This window comes from Anabrus simplex, chromosome 1 (assembly GCF_040414725.1).
Source record: "Anabrus simplex isolate iqAnaSimp1 chromosome 1, ASM4041472v1, whole genome shotgun sequence".
Taxonomy (NCBI): Eukaryota; Metazoa; Arthropoda; class Insecta; order Orthoptera; family Tettigoniidae; genus Anabrus; species Anabrus simplex.
This window is the reverse complement of record NC_090265.1, coordinates 16,976,494-16,995,306: the sequence shown is the minus strand read 5'-3', so window position 1 is coordinate 16,995,306 and position 18,813 is coordinate 16,976,494. Positions and strand designations below refer to the sequence as shown.

The window sequence follows — 18,813 nt, the reverse complement described above, 5'->3', positions numbered from 1 at the left end:
TCCACATATGCAATAAAATTGCTAGTAACATTTTTGTCTCAATTGTTTTTTTCACTGGCTAAATCTTGAATTCGGGCTGAGCATATTTTGAGACTGAAGTTTACACAGTCTCTGATGTGCATATGAATTGGTCTGCTTCCTCAGTGTATTTATAGTGTCCATATCAATGAAGTGCATGAAGAAATCAATTGACTCACAGGAATCATCAATGGCAATGTTCTGTTCCACACCATGAGGACCAGTATAAACCATGAGGTCTGGAATGTGGTCCACCTCTGTCCAATCATTTACGGCATCTGTTGTCCACACTCTCTTACGTGGATGAGTAGACGCACCGGCAGATGTAGAAGGCTGGGTGATATATTCTTATAGTGTCACATTCAGAGTCTGGAGTGTTAAATATATAATACACAGATGTAACACATTGAAAGATTGTCATCATGGACTGTTTTCCCTGTGCTGTAGAACATAGTTTTCTCGCAGAAATATAAGACCTACCTGAACTTTCTTCATTAGCTGAAATAGCAAAGTCATTATCACTGTTTTTAAATTTATCGCAGTCACTCCCACAAGACTCAGCTAAAACTTCTTTTACTAAGAGTTCTTAATGTCCTTCATCATTGTTGAGAGTCATTACTGCTCAAAACACACGTCAAGCACAACTACACACCAAGAATGATGCTTCACACAACTTGAGAGCTCGACTCTACCTCCTTACAGGAAGGTGGAGTCATCAAGCTGAACCCTGCCTCCATACAGCAAAGCGGTGTCATGTAGCGGTGCATTATAAGTTCACTATCGTATGATATATTGTGGCACCTGCATGGATAGTATTAATCTGTTGAAGAATTTTGAGAAGCACATGGTTACAGAGGAAGCTGTAGGAAGACAACGAATTTCTTTTCAAAAATATGAATGTCTAAGTACATTATTCTAAAATGACACTGTTGCTCCTTGTGGCATTATAACACTTTTAACAAGATATTTACTAGGTCTAATATTCAAATTTTAGACATTGAAAAAAAGGGCAGTATAAAAAATTAGGAAATAAAGAATGGTGCAGCTGGTTTTCTTTTTGTGGAGCCACAGTAGTATGTACATTTTCCTATACCTCGATTTATCAATAACGCAAGGTATTTGTAGCCTCTGCAGGCACTTTTAGACATCTAAGTTCGGATTTATGTTGATCAGTTTTACTGCCGATCTTTAAAATATCACTGTTTAGTGCCACGAGTTAGAGAGTCATGATCAATAAATTAACACATCTACACCAATTACCTCTTGAAATACAAATAAACTTTACAAATAAAAAATTATAGAATGAATTTTTAAATAGTTAACTGTTTGCCTTATACATTACTGGTTCCCAAGACTTTCTACATAGCCCTTTGTGAGGCTAGACATTGGTTAAGCAGTGCTGCCAGATTGGAAACTATACAGAAAGTAATATTTTCGCAGTGTGTTCAAAACAGACCATGGTCCAGGTTAAATTCTCGTCACTGTCTGAATTTTTACCCCTTCACCTGCATTTTCAGTTTTGGAGATAGAAACAAGTTGCAGGATGCAAGGCGAGGTGAATAGGCAGGACATGGCACAGGGGTGGTTGTTCTTCGACATTTCATAACATTATGAAGCTATTTTGAATAGTATAAAGTAGAATCTCATCCAATCATACTGTTCACATACAGTAAATCCTCCAATCCACTCTTCACGGTGAATAATCTAATTACAAATGCAATAATGTAGTGTCACACTTGATGCAAAGAAGATACTGGTTCACAGCACACTGACTCACAGAATGGCGATACTTCTGTTGGTGGGTAGCAAAAGCATTGCTCTATACAATAATGAATTAAGTGATTACAAAAAATTAGTACAGCACAGCCACAATGTTGAGACACCAAATTGCACACAGAGTGATGGTAACAAGAAGGAATGGTACATTAGTGTGTTGATGGAGAGTGTGAATCAGCAAAGTCTGCATTCTACACTGAAGTTACCAGAAGGACAGCTTGTTACAGACTGCCTGACATACCGGGGAGGGGCTATAGTGAGCAAGTCTATTTTGCAGATAAAAACCGGAAGTGCCACAACTTCTTGGCTGAAGTCTGTTCAACTGGGGTCAACTTCAGAAACAAGCTCTGTAAATGTCTGTGTATGCAGTCGGCTCATATGTGATTGTAGATGATTTGCACGGGAGAAAGATCTCTTACAGATTTTACAAGAATGAGGTTGCATTTTGTCATGTAACAATTTATGGCGCTTAAGATTGGAACTTCTAGTAAAAGTCTTACTGCATACAGCACAAGAAAAAACAAGCTCTCCGGTGTGTTTGTACATATGTTCTTTAAGATCGAAGCAGTTGATGAATTCTCGTTCACATTTACTACAAGCATAAGGTCGCCCTTTTGTATGTATCGACAAATGTCTTTTATAATTATGAATTTCGGTGAAGGACTTGGAACATGTATCACAAACGAAAGGTCGGTCCAGGGAATGGACAAGGGCGTGTTTCTTCAAACTAGATTCATCATAACATTTCAAATTACAAATCTTGCAGTAAACTACATCTCCTGTGTGTAGCTTTTGATGCCTCTTTAAGCCAGTCTTACTATTGAATATCTTATTACATACATTGCATGGTAAACATGGATATTCCGCAGTATGTGTCACTAAATGTTTCTCTAAATATTGAGGATCAGCAAATGATCTATTACATGTGCTGCAGGAAAAAGGCCTCTCTCCAGTGTGTAAAAACATGTGTTTTTTGAAATTCCAATGCTGTTCAAACACTCTGTCACAAACAGTACAGATAAAAGGACGCTCTGTTGAATGAGTTAAAATATGTAAATGTAAGGTACGTTTGTCGAAGAATGTCTTGTAACAGGTGCTGCAGAAAAGTATGTCGTTCCCTTTGTGTTGAGACACATGTGTCTTGAGTTCCACGCTCGTGATGAAGGTCTCGCTGCACATGCTGCAGGAGAATGGACGTTCACCAGTGTACCGCATATAGCGCTCCTTCAGATCCTCCTTCCGGTAATGTCTGGCAAGGAATGAATGCTGGCTATTCACCTTAATATCCTCTGACACTTCTATATCATCATTTAGCTCTGCCCTAACCATAGATTCATTATCAGCAGAACTGTCGAATATTGGTTGAGGGACACCACACACCTTCCCACTGAAAATAATTATAAATATTTATTATATTAATCAAATTTATCCATTTATATAGGGGTGAAATTATGGCTTGTTGCCATCTCTTTTATTTAATATCCAGGTATAATTACTATAAACTAAAGCTCAAAAATTAGGTTTCCTTTCTGGAACTATAATTTGAATCCAGAAGTTGAAAATATATAATTAAATCAATTTGATACTGTCCAGGCTTCTCAATATCCAAGGACCACCATTTTGTCAACGTGTAGCAGCAGGCTCACCTTAGAAAATCCCTGAGTAGTACACTGCTGCAACACCACTGCAAGACTGGGTGTGTTGGCCGCGCGGTTAGGGGTGCACAGCTGTGAGCTTGCATCTGGGAGATAGTGGGTTCAAGCCCCACTGTCAGCAACCCTGAAGATGGTTTTCCATGGTTTCCCATCTCACACCATGAAAATGCTGGAGCTGTACCATAATTAAGGCCATGGCTGCCTCCTTCCCACTCCCAGCCTTTCCTATACAATTGTCATAAGACCTGTGTCGGTGTGACATAAAAACAACAGCAAAAAAAACACCAGTGCAAGACACATTTGTAGCACAATACAATGAGCCCACTGGCACCCTGGAGCAGTTTGAGAATCCTGAACACATTTTTATAACTGCGAGGTTCTTCAGTCAGTTAAAACTAATTCAGTAGTGTTTTTAATTAACGGCATCATTTTCAGGTATAATCTGCTAATAGGTGGTTTCTTTTTCAGGTATTTTAAAAATTTATGTTATACTGAATTAGTTTTGACAGACTGAAGAACCTCACAGTATTAAATTTAACTATGTCAAAAATGAAGAAAAATGTCTTCAATTATAAAAAAATATCTGAACATTATCACTTTTCATTAATCAACTTTACTCATGTAACTAATCAGATAGAAAAACAACTTATTAAATGGAAAGGCTTCAATGATACATTGAAGGAGAGACTGATTTCTTTAAGAACCTTCTTACAATGGAAGAACTTGAAAGCAATCGACAGCCTGATAATGAACAAGGCACATGGCGTGGATGATCTCAGAGTAGAACAAATAAAGCAATTTGGATCAGCTGCACTCCAATGGTTACTTTCATTGATGAACAACTATACATCCAGTCTGAAGATCCCTAGGCTATGGAGAAGAGCTCGGCTAGTTGGAATCCTGAAACATGGGAAGACACCTAATAGCCCAAAAGAACTTTCGACCAGCCTCACTCTTATGTTTCACTGATAACTTGCTGGAGAGTATAATTCTCAACAGAATATTTCATTCCATTGATGGCAAGCATAACAAGCTGACTCCTCAAGAGTGAGGCTGCAGACCAGGCAAGTTGTGCTGTGGACCAATTCTGAACCTTGCTCAGTATATAGAGGATGGCTTTGAGGACAAATGTATTACTGATGTAGTCTTTGTAGATATGACTGCTGCTTACAACAGTACTAATCATAACAAACTACTTCAAAAGATTTATAAACCGATTAAGGACTCCTGGATGGACTCAACAATAAGAATAATCTTTGTGAATAGGTTTTTTGTAATTCTAAATGGGAAATATAGTCATTGGCACCTCCACAAAAATGGATCACAAGGCAGTGTCTTAAAGCCATTGCTTTACAATTTATGGACCAACAGCCCAAAACAGAAGGTACTTCGCAACTCATCTATGCCAATGACACTACAGTTACCACACATGGTTGTACCTTTGCAGAAGTACAAAATTCTTTGTCCTTTAGTTTGGAAGAACTTGGCACATTCTATCAGAGAAACAATATGAAGCCAAATCTAACCAAAACATAAGTTTGAGCTTTACACCTGGATAACAAAGAAGCTGAGGGAACACTGAATATTAAGTTGCAAGTTGAAAAATTTCTTCATTCCTTTAAACCAAAATAACTTGGTGTCAACCTTGACCAAACATTAATTTTTCAAGTGGTATTGCCTAAATACCAAAAGCAAAGTATCATCATGCAATAACACACTACGATGTTCCACAGGAAGGATGCAGGGTGTTCACCCAACCACTTTCACAACTTCAACCCTTAGACTGCGCTTCTCTGCTGCTGAATACGTAGCACCAGTTTGGCTTTCTTGACATTTCAAAGAGGTGGAAATAGCTCTGAATGAGACTTCCAGTATGTGTCTGGATATCTCAGATGAACATCACTTCAAAAGATTATTTTTGAAATGGAATTCCTCCACTTCATATAAAAAAATGGCAGCTGCAGCATCTGAGATGAAATGGCACAAAACTGACTCAACACATCCACTTTTTGGCCATCAACCAATCAGAAAGAGATTTAACGGGAATAGCAGCCCTCAAAGATTCACATGAAGCTGCTGTGTGAAGATATGGAAGACAGAAATAAAGGACTAGATCATCCCTCTGTCAGAGAAAATGGCACCAGGTTAAAACTTGCCATATGGAATTTGGAAATCAGACAGGAGTTCTACGCTGCAAGACCAAACTGAGGAAGTGGAACATGCTCATCAACAACAGCAAAATGACAATGAGCTCTGTGATTGCAGTTTTTAGCAAGAACCAGATCACTTGCTGGTCTATACCTTAATGGAGGACAAATATTCAAAAGAAGACCTGGCTGCAATGCTAAATCCATAATTGTTGATACTCTCCGGCAGAATCTTATTTGATCCAGACCTATATATATATGTTTGAATCAACTCTAAGCAATGAAATAACATGTGATAAAATAATACCAAAGTCAATATTAAAGTATGTAATAACTAGCTTAAAGGAAAAATTACAGATTAATGAATATGAGACATAAAGAAATGAATGAAAGTTTCTATCCATTCTCTCTCTGCCTATATTGAAGCATTCTAGCAATGTTAAAAAGGCTTTGCATACCAAATACTTGGAATTTTGTCCTGACACCTTGTTTCTACATTGGACATGAGCACACTGACCCGGTGTGTATTATCTGGTAAGGCTTTTAGCTCAGAGTTACGAACTAAGATCTCAACAGCATCTACGGTGGAGAAGATGGACTTTGGTATGGTGGAGATGGCAGAAGGGGAAAACCCGTAGCGTCTGTACTCCAGAGGAGCGGCTATGAAGGGCGCCTGACTCCATGTTAGGGGCGGTCTAATTTGAACCTGGGAGAAGGTAATAAAATGCCTTTGGGAGTGGCAAACCCATTATACAAGCAGCCTAAAGAATGAGTATGAGTGAATTGAGGCCTCAGAAAATGTTAGGGCGACACCCTGAAGTGACGCGCAGTTACCGGTGCTCTGGGGGAACTATGAGAATTGGGCTACCAGACATCGCAAGAATCAGTATCATCAATGCCATACCTTTGAATGGCAAGGGAGAAGAGCTGATAAGAGTATATGGAGAAGATATAGCAATGATGGGAATAAGTGAGACAGAATGGAAGGGGAAAGGTTAAAAAGAATTGAAGAAAGGGTATAGATTACATTGGAGTGGAGGAAAGATGGCAACAAATGGTGTTGATGTTATATTGAGAGAAGACCTAGCACAATATGTGGACAAAATTGACCAGATCAGTGACAGGATAATTAAAGTTAGACTTGGACTTGAAAGTGGAATCAAGGATTTTATACAGGTGAATGTTTAGAAGAGTTTCTAGAAGAAATGGAAAGTTGTATTGAAGACAAAGAGGTTATAATAATGGGAGACATGAATGCACATGTTGAAACAGACAGAAAAAAGAAGAGGTAATTGGCCCCTATAGTTATGGAAACCAAGATGAAGAAGGAGATTTGGTACTAGATTTCTGTAGAAGGAATGAATTAATTGTTGGCAATACATCGTTTAGAAAAAAGAACACACAAAAAATAAATAGATATGGTTGGGGAGACAGAAAGACAGACAATGACTGATCTTATTCTGCTGGCGAAGGAGAAACGTAGACAACTGGAAGATGTGACACCAATGCCAAGAGCAGATTTCAAAGGAGATAATAAAGTGGTGGTAGCCAAATTAAGACCTGGTAAAATAACGAAGTTAATAGAAAAAAGGGAAAGAAAAATAAAGGGATGAAAGTTAAAAGAGAAAGAAATAAGGGAAAAATTTCAAGAGAATCTGAAGAAAGAAGTTCTCAAAGATGATATGAACAGTGTGGAAGAGGAATGGACATGTTTCAGAAATGAATTTGCAAAGTGTGCAGTAAATACCTGTGGAAGACTATCAGGGAAAAAAAAGGAAAAGGAGACTCCTTGGTGGAGCAGCAGTGTAAAGGAAGCAGTTAAAGAGAAACAAATGGCTTGAAGGAAGTGGATAGATAGCAATAGTACAAGAAGAGAAACAGAAAAGCTGAGGTTTCACAGAAACTTTTTTTTTTGCTAGGGGCTTTACGTCGCACCGACACAGATAGGTCTTATGGCGACGATGGGATAGGAAAGGCCTAGGAGTTGGAAGGAAGCGGCCGTGGCCTTAATTAAGGTACAGCCCCAGCATTTGCCTGGTGCGAAAATGGGAAACCACGGAAAACCATTTTCCGGGCTGCCGATAGTGGGGTTCGAACCTACTATCTCCCGGATGCAAGCTCACAGCCGCGCGCTTCTACACGCATGGCCAACTCGCCCGGTCACAGAAACTTTACAGGAGGATATGGAGGAAAGCAAAAAGGTTTTATATGGTTCGGTGAAGAATAGTTTACGAAATAGGGAAGATACAAAATTTGTAAAAACTGAAACAGGACAGATATTGATGCAAAGAGAAGACATATTAAAAAGATGGGAAGAATACTTCTCAGAATTGCTAAATATTAAATACAGTGAACTGGTAGATGAGAAGGAGCAAGAATAATCGATGGGGAAAGAAGAACAAGAAAAGGAGTAACAATAGAACTTCGATAATTCAAAATTGGTTAATTCAAAATTTCTCCTAATTCGAAGCAGCTCTCATTTCCGGAAACATGACGTATGGTTTTGCATGTTATTTAAATCGTTTAATTCGAAATACGGATAATTTGTCATTCGAAGAACAATGTCGGTCCCGTTACTGAAATTCAGATTTAGTATTTTATGGAGTAATTTTCATTCAAAATTTCCCCGCTTCATGAAAGAACAAGTCTTCCGGAATGTGAAGGGGTAACTTTCCGCACTTTCACCTATGTCGGCGTGTCTACAGTGTGCTTCATATCTGCTGTGTTCCAGCAGAATCGTAATTATTTTGTATTCGGCATTTTTAGGAACGGCACAATATCACGTAGCAGGCAGGGTGTGGAGAGGTAGAATCTGCAAACACTGGTGATACCGACGGTTGGCAAAAAAGCATGGTATCAATTCGTATGCACTAAATAATATTGTCAATGCCGATCAAATAATATTGTTTGCTTGTTTTATGTTTTTAAATGCTGAGGCCAAATGGATTTGTTGTTTTAAAGGAGAGAATTCCCAGCCGGGAAATGTACTGTGTTGCTATGCAGTGCACACTGCACATGGAGGTGAGTGACTTCCTTCCCCTGTCTTAGGAAAGTTCGAAAAGCCAAGATGTTTTATGGGCGTCGGGCACTTTCCATGCCAGTACTAGGCATCTAAAAATGCAGACAGTACAGTAATCCAAAAGATAAAGCATTTGCACAGGGTGCCAGCATAATTTTTCCTCGCCTTTGAATTGTTTTTCTTCCTTTCATTGCGTGAGGTTATGTTTGTCATTATTTTATACAAGAGCATTATTTGAATAATGTAAATGCACCTTGTTGGATAAATTTCTGAAATAGTGTTTTCCATGGCATTTGAAAAGTTTAAACTGAGAATCAAGGTGATTGCATGCGTTAATGGGTCTTAGAAGTGCTATGGTGGGAAATCGTACAAGTATAGTCACTGTACTGTTCTTGTAATGTGGACGGAAGTGAGAGACTTTCTCCCTTCCTCATAGGAAAGTTCGATAAGCCGCTATGTTTTAAGGGCATCGGGTACATTCCATGCAAACACAAGGCATCTAAAATGCATACAGTACAGTGATCCAATGTATAAAGCACTTGCACAGGGGAGCCAGTATAGATTTCTCCTCGTCTCTGAATTACATTTTCTTTCTTTTGATTTCATTGCGTGAGGTTATGTTTGTCGGTGAGTTATCCAAGTGCATTATTTGAATACTGTAAATGCACCTTGTTGGATACATTTTGGAAATAGTTTTTTCCAAGACATTTGAGAGGTTTAAACTGTGAATTAAGGTTAATTGCATGCAGTAACGGGTCTTAGAATATATTGTGATGCCGGAAGGTTTGGCATTTCCGAAGTACGTGTTGGCGGTTAATTCGAAATCTGATTTTTGCGTCCCTACGACTTTGAATTAACGAGGTTTTACTGTATCGATGTTAGAAATAGAGGCAGCCATACAAAAGATGAAGAGCAGTAAAGTGACAGGAGTGGATGAGGTAACTACAGAAATGATAAAAGCAGCAGGACCAATAGGGCTACAGTGGCTGTATGGATTATTTAGAATAATCTGGAGGAAGAAAGAGATACCAGAAGAGTTGAGAAAGGGTTTAATTATCCCGATATTTAAAAAAAGGTGATAAAAAGGAATTCAAAGTAATAAACTTCATTGTTAGGTTCCGTATTGAGTTGAGACTATCCACCTTCTCAATACTAAAAAATCATTTGATGTTTTTACAAAAACATTACAATGATATTAATAGGTACTAGTTTCGGTCCATTGAGGACCATCATCAGCCTAGCCAAATTACAACAGTAAAAGACAAAGTGATAAAATAAAGTAAAATAATGTGGAGAAATGAGAGAGGATTTAGAAGGATGGGATGGTGGTGGAATGACAGACAAAAGTGAAAAATCGTATTTGCGAATTGTGATAAAAGTAACAGAAGTGTTCACTTTGACAAGTAAAATCTTTGTGAAGTCGCGTAAAAACTCTTGATGAGATAGTCTTTGGTTGACAATTACTCCTGTGTTGCACAATTAAAATATATAACTAAGTATATGCTTCTAGAAAGTTCTAGATGTGAGTTCCACTATAGTGTAGAGGGAAGAATTGTCCGATGAGACCGGCATAAGATTAAAAGTTGACAAAGTTGGACATGTTCTATGGTGGAATAAAAAGCTTGCTGTGTTAAACAGAAGTAGTCTCAGTTCAGTCGGGACCCCAATGAACCTGGGGAAAGAAGTTAGTATTAACGCGGGTGATCGAGTAGAGAACAAGCGAGGCACCGGAAAATATAAACGATGACTCACCTTGCGCTGCGTGGAACAAACTTGCTGTACTGAATGCAACTTACGGAGTGAGGGTAGCACGGAGTAGCTCAGGGGGAGAGGGGGTAGGTGAATACGGAGGGGAGGAATGACATAAGTGGTAGAGGGTGGAAGGGATGGGAAAGGTTCAAGGCGGGGTGGACGGGAGAGGAAGTGATGGTGTTTGTATTGTCGGGGGACCCTTAATTGACTTAAAGAAAGAGTTTTGAACGACCGATTTGTTTTTTCTATAGTAAGTAATGAAAAGGTCAAATAAAATATTGGGTTTCTCAGTTATTTCGTTAAGGTTATAGTTGGCATTAAAGTATTGATCCAAATTAATGTAAAAGTTCTCTATTATATTGAGTAGAGGTCATTTCTTAGCTATTTTGAGAATATCCATGTCTGTTTCAATATTCGTGAATTTGTGGTTATAGTCGACCATATGTTGGCCGATAGCTGAGAATTTGTTGTATCTGACTGCATTGAAATGTTAGAAATATCTAATGTTGAAGCTCCGGCCGGTTTGCCCCACATAAGAAATATTAGAACATGTATTACATTTAATCCTGTAGACGCCTGATTTTGTGTACCTATTTATTTTATTAATATGTGATGTGTTATGTAAGATTTGTGTGTTGTTGTTGTTGGTTTAAAAGGCTATTTTCATACCTTTTTTCTTTAAAACATTGGTGATCTTGTGAATTCCATTGACGTAAGTGAAGATGGAAAAAGAGTCATGTTTAGGTGGTTCTTTTTTAAGTGTGGTCGTGGGGCGAAATTTATGTTTGTTAATGATATTTTCTATGAAATGGCTATTGAAGCCATTGAATCTGGCAATGTAGCGGATAGTATTCAATTCGGTATGAAGATCTTTTTTATTCATAGGAACGTTGAATGCTCTATGTACAAGACTGTTATAGGTTGCTTTTTGTGGGGGAAGGGGTGAGCTGAATCTTGTTGGATTGTGACGGCCGATTGGGTGGGCTTTCTGTAGATCTTGTAGGTTAAAGATTTCTGTTGTCCAGTGATGGTAAGATCCAGAAAATTGATTTTTTGATCTACTTCCGACTCCAATGTGAATTTAATATGAGGATCGATTTATTAAGTGTTTGAAGTGTGGTGTGAGCATCTTCCAAATTCTCGTTGATAACTACTAGGACATCGTCGACATACTTAGCCCAAAGGAGGACATTGTCAAATTTATTATTGATTTTAGTATTCTCGAGAAAGTCCAAATAGATTTCTGCGAGAATGCCTGATGCAGGTGAACCCATTGCCAGACCGTTTTGTTGATAGATGGTACCATTAAACGTAAAAAAGTTGTTATTTACGACTAAACATGAAAAAACCCAGCTTATAAGTATGAACCCTGGGCTTCCTACGGCTAGAGCTCTTCCAAAAATTCATAAGGCAGGTGCTCCCATTATCGTAAACATGTACCCAAGCATTCCAATTTCCAAATTAATTCCCATCATCAAAAGTAACTTACACAAAAACAGTCATTTGAGTAAATTGGAAATTCAAGATTTCATTACATTGTTCAAATTAGTCGTAAATAACAACTTTTTTATGTCTAATGGTACCAGCTATTAACAAAACGGTCTGGCAATGGGTTCACCTGCATCAGGCATTCTCGCAGAAATCTATTTGGACTTTTTGGGAATACTAAAATCAACAATAAATTTGACAATATCCTCCTTTGGGCTAGGTACGTCGACGATGTCCTAGTAGTTATCAACGAGAATTTGGAAGATGCTCACACCACACTTCAAACACTTAATAACATCGCTCCTCATATTAAATTCACATTGGAGTCGGAAGTAGCTCAAAAAATCAGTTTTCTAGATCGTACCATCACTAGACAACAGGAATCTTTAACCTACAAGATCTACAGAAAGCCCACCCAATCGGCCGTCATAATCCGACAAGATTCAGCTCACCCCCTCCCCCACAAAAAAGCAACCCATAACAGTCTTGTGTTGTTGTTTGAGTCATCAGTCCATAGACTGGTTTGATGCAACGCTCCATGCCACCCTATCCTGTGCTAACCTTTTCATTTCTACGTAACTATTGCATCCTACATCTGCTCTAATCTGTTTGTCATATTCATACCTTGGTCTACCCCTACCGTTCTTGCCACCTACACTTCCTTCAAAAACCAACTGAACAAGTCCTGGATGTCTTAAGATGTGTCCTATCATTCTATCTCTTCTTCTCGTCAAATTTAGCCAAATCGATCTCCTCTCACCAATTCGATTCAGTATCTCTTCATTCGTGATTCGATCTATCCATCTAACCTTCAGCATTCTTCTGTAACACCACATTTCAAAAGCTTCTATTCTCTTTCTTTCTGAGCTAGTTATCGTCCATGTTTCACTTCCATACAATGCCACGCTCCACACAAAAGTCTTCAAAAACATCTTTCTAATTCCGATATCAATGTTTGAAGTGAGCAAATTTCTTTTCTTAAGAAAGCTCTTCCTTGCTTGTGCTAGTCTGCATTTTATGTCCTCCTTACTTCTGCCATCGTTAGTTATTTTACTACCCAAGTAACAATATTCATCTACTTCCTTTAAGACTTCGTTTCCTAATCTAATATTTCCTACATCACCTGCCTTCGTTCGACTGCACTCCATTACTTTTGTTTTGGACTTACTTATTTTCATCTTGTACTCCTTACCTAAGACTTCATCCATACCATTCAGCAACTTCTCGAGATCTTCTGCACTCTCAGATAAAATAACAATATCGTCGGCAAATCTCAATGTTTTGATTTCCTCTCCTTGGACTGTGATTCCCTTTCCAAATTCCTCTTTGATTTCCTTTACTGCCTGTTCTATGTAAACATTGAAAAGGAGAGGGGACAAACTGCAGCCTTGCCTCACTCCTTTCTGGATTGCTGCTTCTTTTTCCAAGCCCTCGATTCTTATCACTGCAGACTGATTTTTATACAGATTGTAGATAATTCTTTGTTCTCGGTATCTGATACCAATCACCTTCGGAATCTTGAATAGCTTGGTCCAATCAACATTATCGAATGCCTTTTCTAGATCTACGAAAGCCATATACGTGGGCTTGTCCTTCTTGATTCGATCCTCTAAGATCAGACATAAAGTCAGAATTGCTTCACATGTTCCTACATTTCTTCTGAAGCCAAATCAATTTTCTCCCATCTCAGCTTCAACTTGTTTTTCCATTCTTCTGTAAATAATACGTGTTAAAATTTTGCATGCATGAGATACTAAACTAATGGTGCGGTAGTTTTCACACCTGTCAGCACCAGCTTTCTTGAGAATAGGTATGAGAACATTCTGACGAAAATTGGATGGGACTTCTCCTGTCTCATACATCTTACATACTAAATGGAATAACCTTGCCATGCTGGTTTCTCCTAAGGCAGTAATTCAGAGGGAATGTCATCAATTCCAGGTGCCTTGTTCCTATTTAGGTTGCTCATAGCTCTGTCAAACTCTGTCCTCAAAATTGGGTCTCCCATTTCATCAGCATCAACAGCCTATTCTTGTTCCAGAACCAAATTATCTACATCTTTACCTTGATATAACTGTTGGATATGTTCCTGCCATCTTTCTGCTTTGTCTTTTCCTAGAAGTGGCTTTCCATCTGAGCTCTTAATATTCATACACCTAGATTTCCTTTCTCCAAAGGTTTCCTTGATTTTCCTGTATGCCTTTCCTAGAACCATACAACGTTCGACATCCTTGCACTTATGTCTCAAATATTATTACAATATTATAAGTCCACCTGTTCAATACAATACAATATGATCCACTATTTCATATGGTCAAAATGTTTTATACATAATACATAAAAGTCTATGGTACATGTTTCACCCTCCTTACGGGCATCATCAGCCTATATCAATTGGTGCATTAACGTTGTTTTAGATGTTATTGTATAATGTTTTACGAAATCATTTTTCAACTTTTTAACCTATAATTTATAAGATTGGAATGACTCCATATGTATTATTTTTAAGATTGATATAGGCTGATGATGCCCGTAAGGAGGGTGAAACATGTACCATTGACTTTTATGTATTATGTATAAAACATTTTGACCATATGAAATAGTGGATCATATTGTATTGTATTGAACATGTGGACTTATAATATTGTAATAATATTTGAGACATACGTCAACTTCAATACGGAACCAAAATGAGAATAGTTACTTGTATCCTTGCACTTTCCACTTCATTCTTTAATCGCATGTATTCTTTTCTGCCCTCTTCATTTCTAGCATTCCTGTATTTTCGTCATTCATCAATCAGGTCTAATATCTCCTGAATTATCTACTGATTCTTAGTTGATCTTTTCTTCCTTCCTAACATTTCTTCAGCAGCCCTACTGATTTCATTTTTCATGACTATCCACTCTTCCTCTATTGCGTTTTGCTCAGCCTTTTCATTTAATCCTTGTGCAACATGTTCCTTGAAACAATCCCTCACACTTTTTTCTTTCAACTTGTCTAGATCCCATCTTTTTGCATTCTTTCCTTTCTTCAATTTCTTCAGCTTCAGGCGGCATTTCATGACCAACAAGTTGTGATCAGGGCCCACGTATGCTCCTGGGAAAGTTTTGCAATCCAACACCTGGTTATTGAATTTCTGCCTAATCATAATGAAGGCTATTTGATACCTTCCAGTGTCTCCAGGTCTCATCCACATATACAGCTGTCGTTTGTGGTGTTAGGGCCAAGTATTGGCAAGGACTAAATTATGATCAGTGCAGAATTAAACCAGTCAACTTCCTCTTTTGTTCCTTTGTCCCAATCCGAATTCTCCTACTGTATTACCTTCTCTTCATTGGCCTACCACTGCATTCCATTCTCCCATCACAATTAGATTCCCGTCACCTTTTACATATTATACTAAATCTTCTACCTCTTCATATATTCTTTCAACTTCATCATCTGCTGAGCTAGTAGGCACTATTGTGGGGGGCATTGGTTTGGTGTCTATCTTGACAACAATAATTCTTTCACTATGCTGGTTGTAGTTGCTTAACCGCTGCCATATTTTCTTATTCATTATTAAACAAACTCCTGCATTTCCCCTGTTTGATTTTGTGTTGAAAATTCGGTAGTCGCCTGACCAAAAATCCTGTTCTTCCTGCCAACGTACTTTACTTACACCAACTAAATCTAACTTTAGTCTATTAATCTCCTTTTTCAGATTCTCTAATCTACCACAATGATTTAAACTTCTAACATTCCACGCTCCGTCTCGCAGAATGTCAGTATCCATCTTCCTGATGATCGCCCCCTCTCGTGTAGTCCTCACCCGGAGATCCGAATGGGGGACTAGTTTTCCTCCAGAACATTTTACCCGGAAGGAAGCCATCATCAGTACATCATTCATACAGAGAGAGAGCTGCATGTCCTCAGGAGTTAGTTATGGCTGTAGTTTCCCATTCCTTTCAGCCCTGTAGCAGTATTAACACAGCTAAGCCATGTTGAGTATTATTACAAGGCCATTGCTGTTTTTGCTGATACTAAGAAGTGGCAGGTCAGAGTGTTTTACTAAGTTTAGCAGGGTAGTTGTTTGTGATCACTACTGTTTATTATTGTGAAAGACGAGGTAATGAAGACTGTAAGAAATGAAGATAGAACAAATACATTAATCTTTGCCAATGATCACATATTGTGAGGTGAGATTGAAGCTGAAGTGCAAAGTTAAATCTTTGGAAGAAAGACTCAGTTTTTTTTGCTATTTGCTTTGCGTCGCACTGACACAGATAGGTCTTATGGCAACGATGGGAGAAGAAAGGCTTAGGAATGGGAAGGAAGCAGCCATGGCCTTAATTAAGGTACAACCCCAGCATTTGCCTGGTGTGAAAATGGGAAACCACAGAAGTCCATTTTCAGGGCTGCCGACAGTGGGGTTCGAACCCACTATCTCCACGATGCAAGCTCACAGCTGCACATCCCTAACTGCATGGCCAACTCACCCGTTGAAGAAAGACTTAAGTACGACAGGGCTGAACATAAGAAAAAAAGGAAGAAAGTTGGCTTGATTATGAGCAGGAAACCTGAGAAAAATTCATCTCCATATTGGTACTGAAAATGAAGATTTTTTTTTTTTGCTATTTGCTCTACGTCACACCGACACAGATAGGTCTTATGGTGATGATGGGACAGGAAAGGCCTAGGAATGGGAAGGAAGTGCCCGTGGCCTCAATTAAGGTACAGCCCCAGCATTTGCCTAGTGTAAAAATGGAAAAAACCATAGAAAACCATATTCAGGGCTGCCGACGGTGGGATTCGACCCACTATCTCTCGGATGCGAGCTCACCAGCTGCGCGCCCCTAAACAATGAAGATAAAATGAACAATATTAACATATTGTCTGAAAATGACACCAAACATGAAATCAGCACTAGAATATTGGGAGTGTTCGGTAGAACACCTCCTGTAGGAAGGTTATTTCTCCGTGGCCTCCAAGGTTACATAAATCTTATGTAAAATCTGTTGGGAGAGTTAAAGAGAATCTTCCCACCAAGTATTTGAAGTATTTATGGCTGAGAGAGGGTGAGAAAGGATGAGCAATCTCCAAATACACAGCACGAAGGCTAATACGTTCATGTGCCCTCGGGACAGAGAAACCAGCCACAATCTCGTCACTCAAACGGGCTTTGTGTTTGTGTATGAGTTTTTGATAGTAATCTCTGAGTCAGTGTGGTTGTTTAAAGTAATGTTATACAATGAAGTACACAATAGAAGCAGGAAAATCAAACGTGATACCTAATGTACGTTTAGTTAGAGATGGATGTGTTAATGACATCATTGATCATTTTATGTCTTATTTTAATGTACATATGCCTGAAGGGATGGGAAAAGCAGTAGGTTCAGATACAAAGCAGCTAGTCTTACATGAATATTTTGAAAATGAGTTTGATGATGCAAGAAATGGCAGAACGTTAATATCTATTCGTGGAGTTTGGGATCGAACTGCAGAACCTAAAATTTGTAGTATTTTATCATGAAAAATGTCTGAAGGAGTCCTGCCAAAAAACAACCTCATAAAAGTTGAAAAACTGAACTTGACAGCTTTAATTGTGACTAAAGACAGTTTTGTACAAGGCACACTTTTAGTTTTTAAATGTGCTAAAGATTATCACGAAGAAATGGACAGTGATAGGTTCACTATGTGGTTTAAGGAACAACTGTTACCCTGAAAATTTTGTTATTAGCATGGATAATGCTAGTTATCACCCCCATGAACTGAGTAAAGCACCAGTGTTTAGTACCTGTAAGTCAGAAATATGGGTATGGTTGCGGGAAAATAATGTGCAGTTTATTAAAGAATGCATGCTAAAACCAACATTGTACAAAATAATAAAGCATAATAAAACCCAGCTTATATCGTATGAAAATGTCACTCTTGCTGAAGAAAATATATATCACACAATTAATTTAATATAAGGAAATCCACCTATTCAGTACATACAAAACTGTTGCATTTAAATTATACTACAACATTACCGGTTTCGACATGTTTTCAACGTCAACATCAGCCTTCCGTACAACCAAGCAAAAGAATAAATTCACATATAGCAACAATATACACACACTGGTAAAATTCGTGTAACGACACACATTTAAATAGTTTATATAAAATATATGAGTATTGCTACGCGTTGGTGGCGTAATAGTCCTAAATTGTCTTGGTACATAAGTTGAGGCTAAGAAGACTATGCCACCACAGCATTCAGATTATTCCTATGAATAAGATACCCATCAAGATTTTAATGTGCTCATTAAGCTTTATCATACCAAAGATCAACTTTACAACAAGGTTGCTTAAGAATGTTAAGATCCAGATACGCCCGAATGGTGAATAATATATGGAAAGGAGTGTTATAAAGTACATTATGAAGGACTCAATTATTATGTACCAGTATTAAGTGTTCTTAAAACTACTAAAAATGACAGGCAAAACTACGACTATGATGAGTTATCTGACCTATTTATAACGGATAATGTGGAGCAGTATCATTAAAACTACATTCATCAAAAAAGGGACAGCCACAAAGTTACAGGGAATGCCATCTCGGACAAGCAAGGAGGCAGATATATCAACGATGTCAAGGTCATTCCAAGTGAAAGTACGGATAGTGACCAAAGATGCAGGTTGTGAACTTCAAGCACATGACAAGCAAAACTTAGAAGAATATCAAGAAAACACACCTAACTTCAAGACATAGAAATTGGAAGAAGGTCAAGTGAAAAAAGAATACAAGGTAAGAATCCAACAAAGCTTCCTGAAGGGTTGAGTTCCTAGCATACAGCAGAGCAAGACTAGAAAACTTTTAAAGAAACATTTGTAGGGGAAGCGAAGAACCAACGTGGAATTAAAAGTGCAATCAAGAGGGAAAAGAAGACATTGTCGTGCAACAATAGAGTTCAAACAGCTGTTAAAGACAGAA

The 18,813-nt window shown here is 38.2% G+C and overlaps 1 protein-coding gene across 1 annotated transcript in view; it reads right to left on the bottom strand.

The window, feature by feature from the left end:
• Positions 1–962: 962 nt before the first annotated feature.
• LOC136859556 (gastrula zinc finger protein XlCGF57.1) overlaps positions 963–18,813 on the bottom strand; it is a 57,681-nt gene continuing 39,830 nt past the window's right edge. The window contains exon 4 of the mRNA XM_067138703.2: positions 963–3,181. Coding sequence (XP_066994804.2) covers positions 2,113–3,181 — 1,069 coding nt within the window. The 3' untranslated portion in view covers positions 963–2,112. The remainder of the gene's footprint in view (positions 3,182–18,813) is intronic.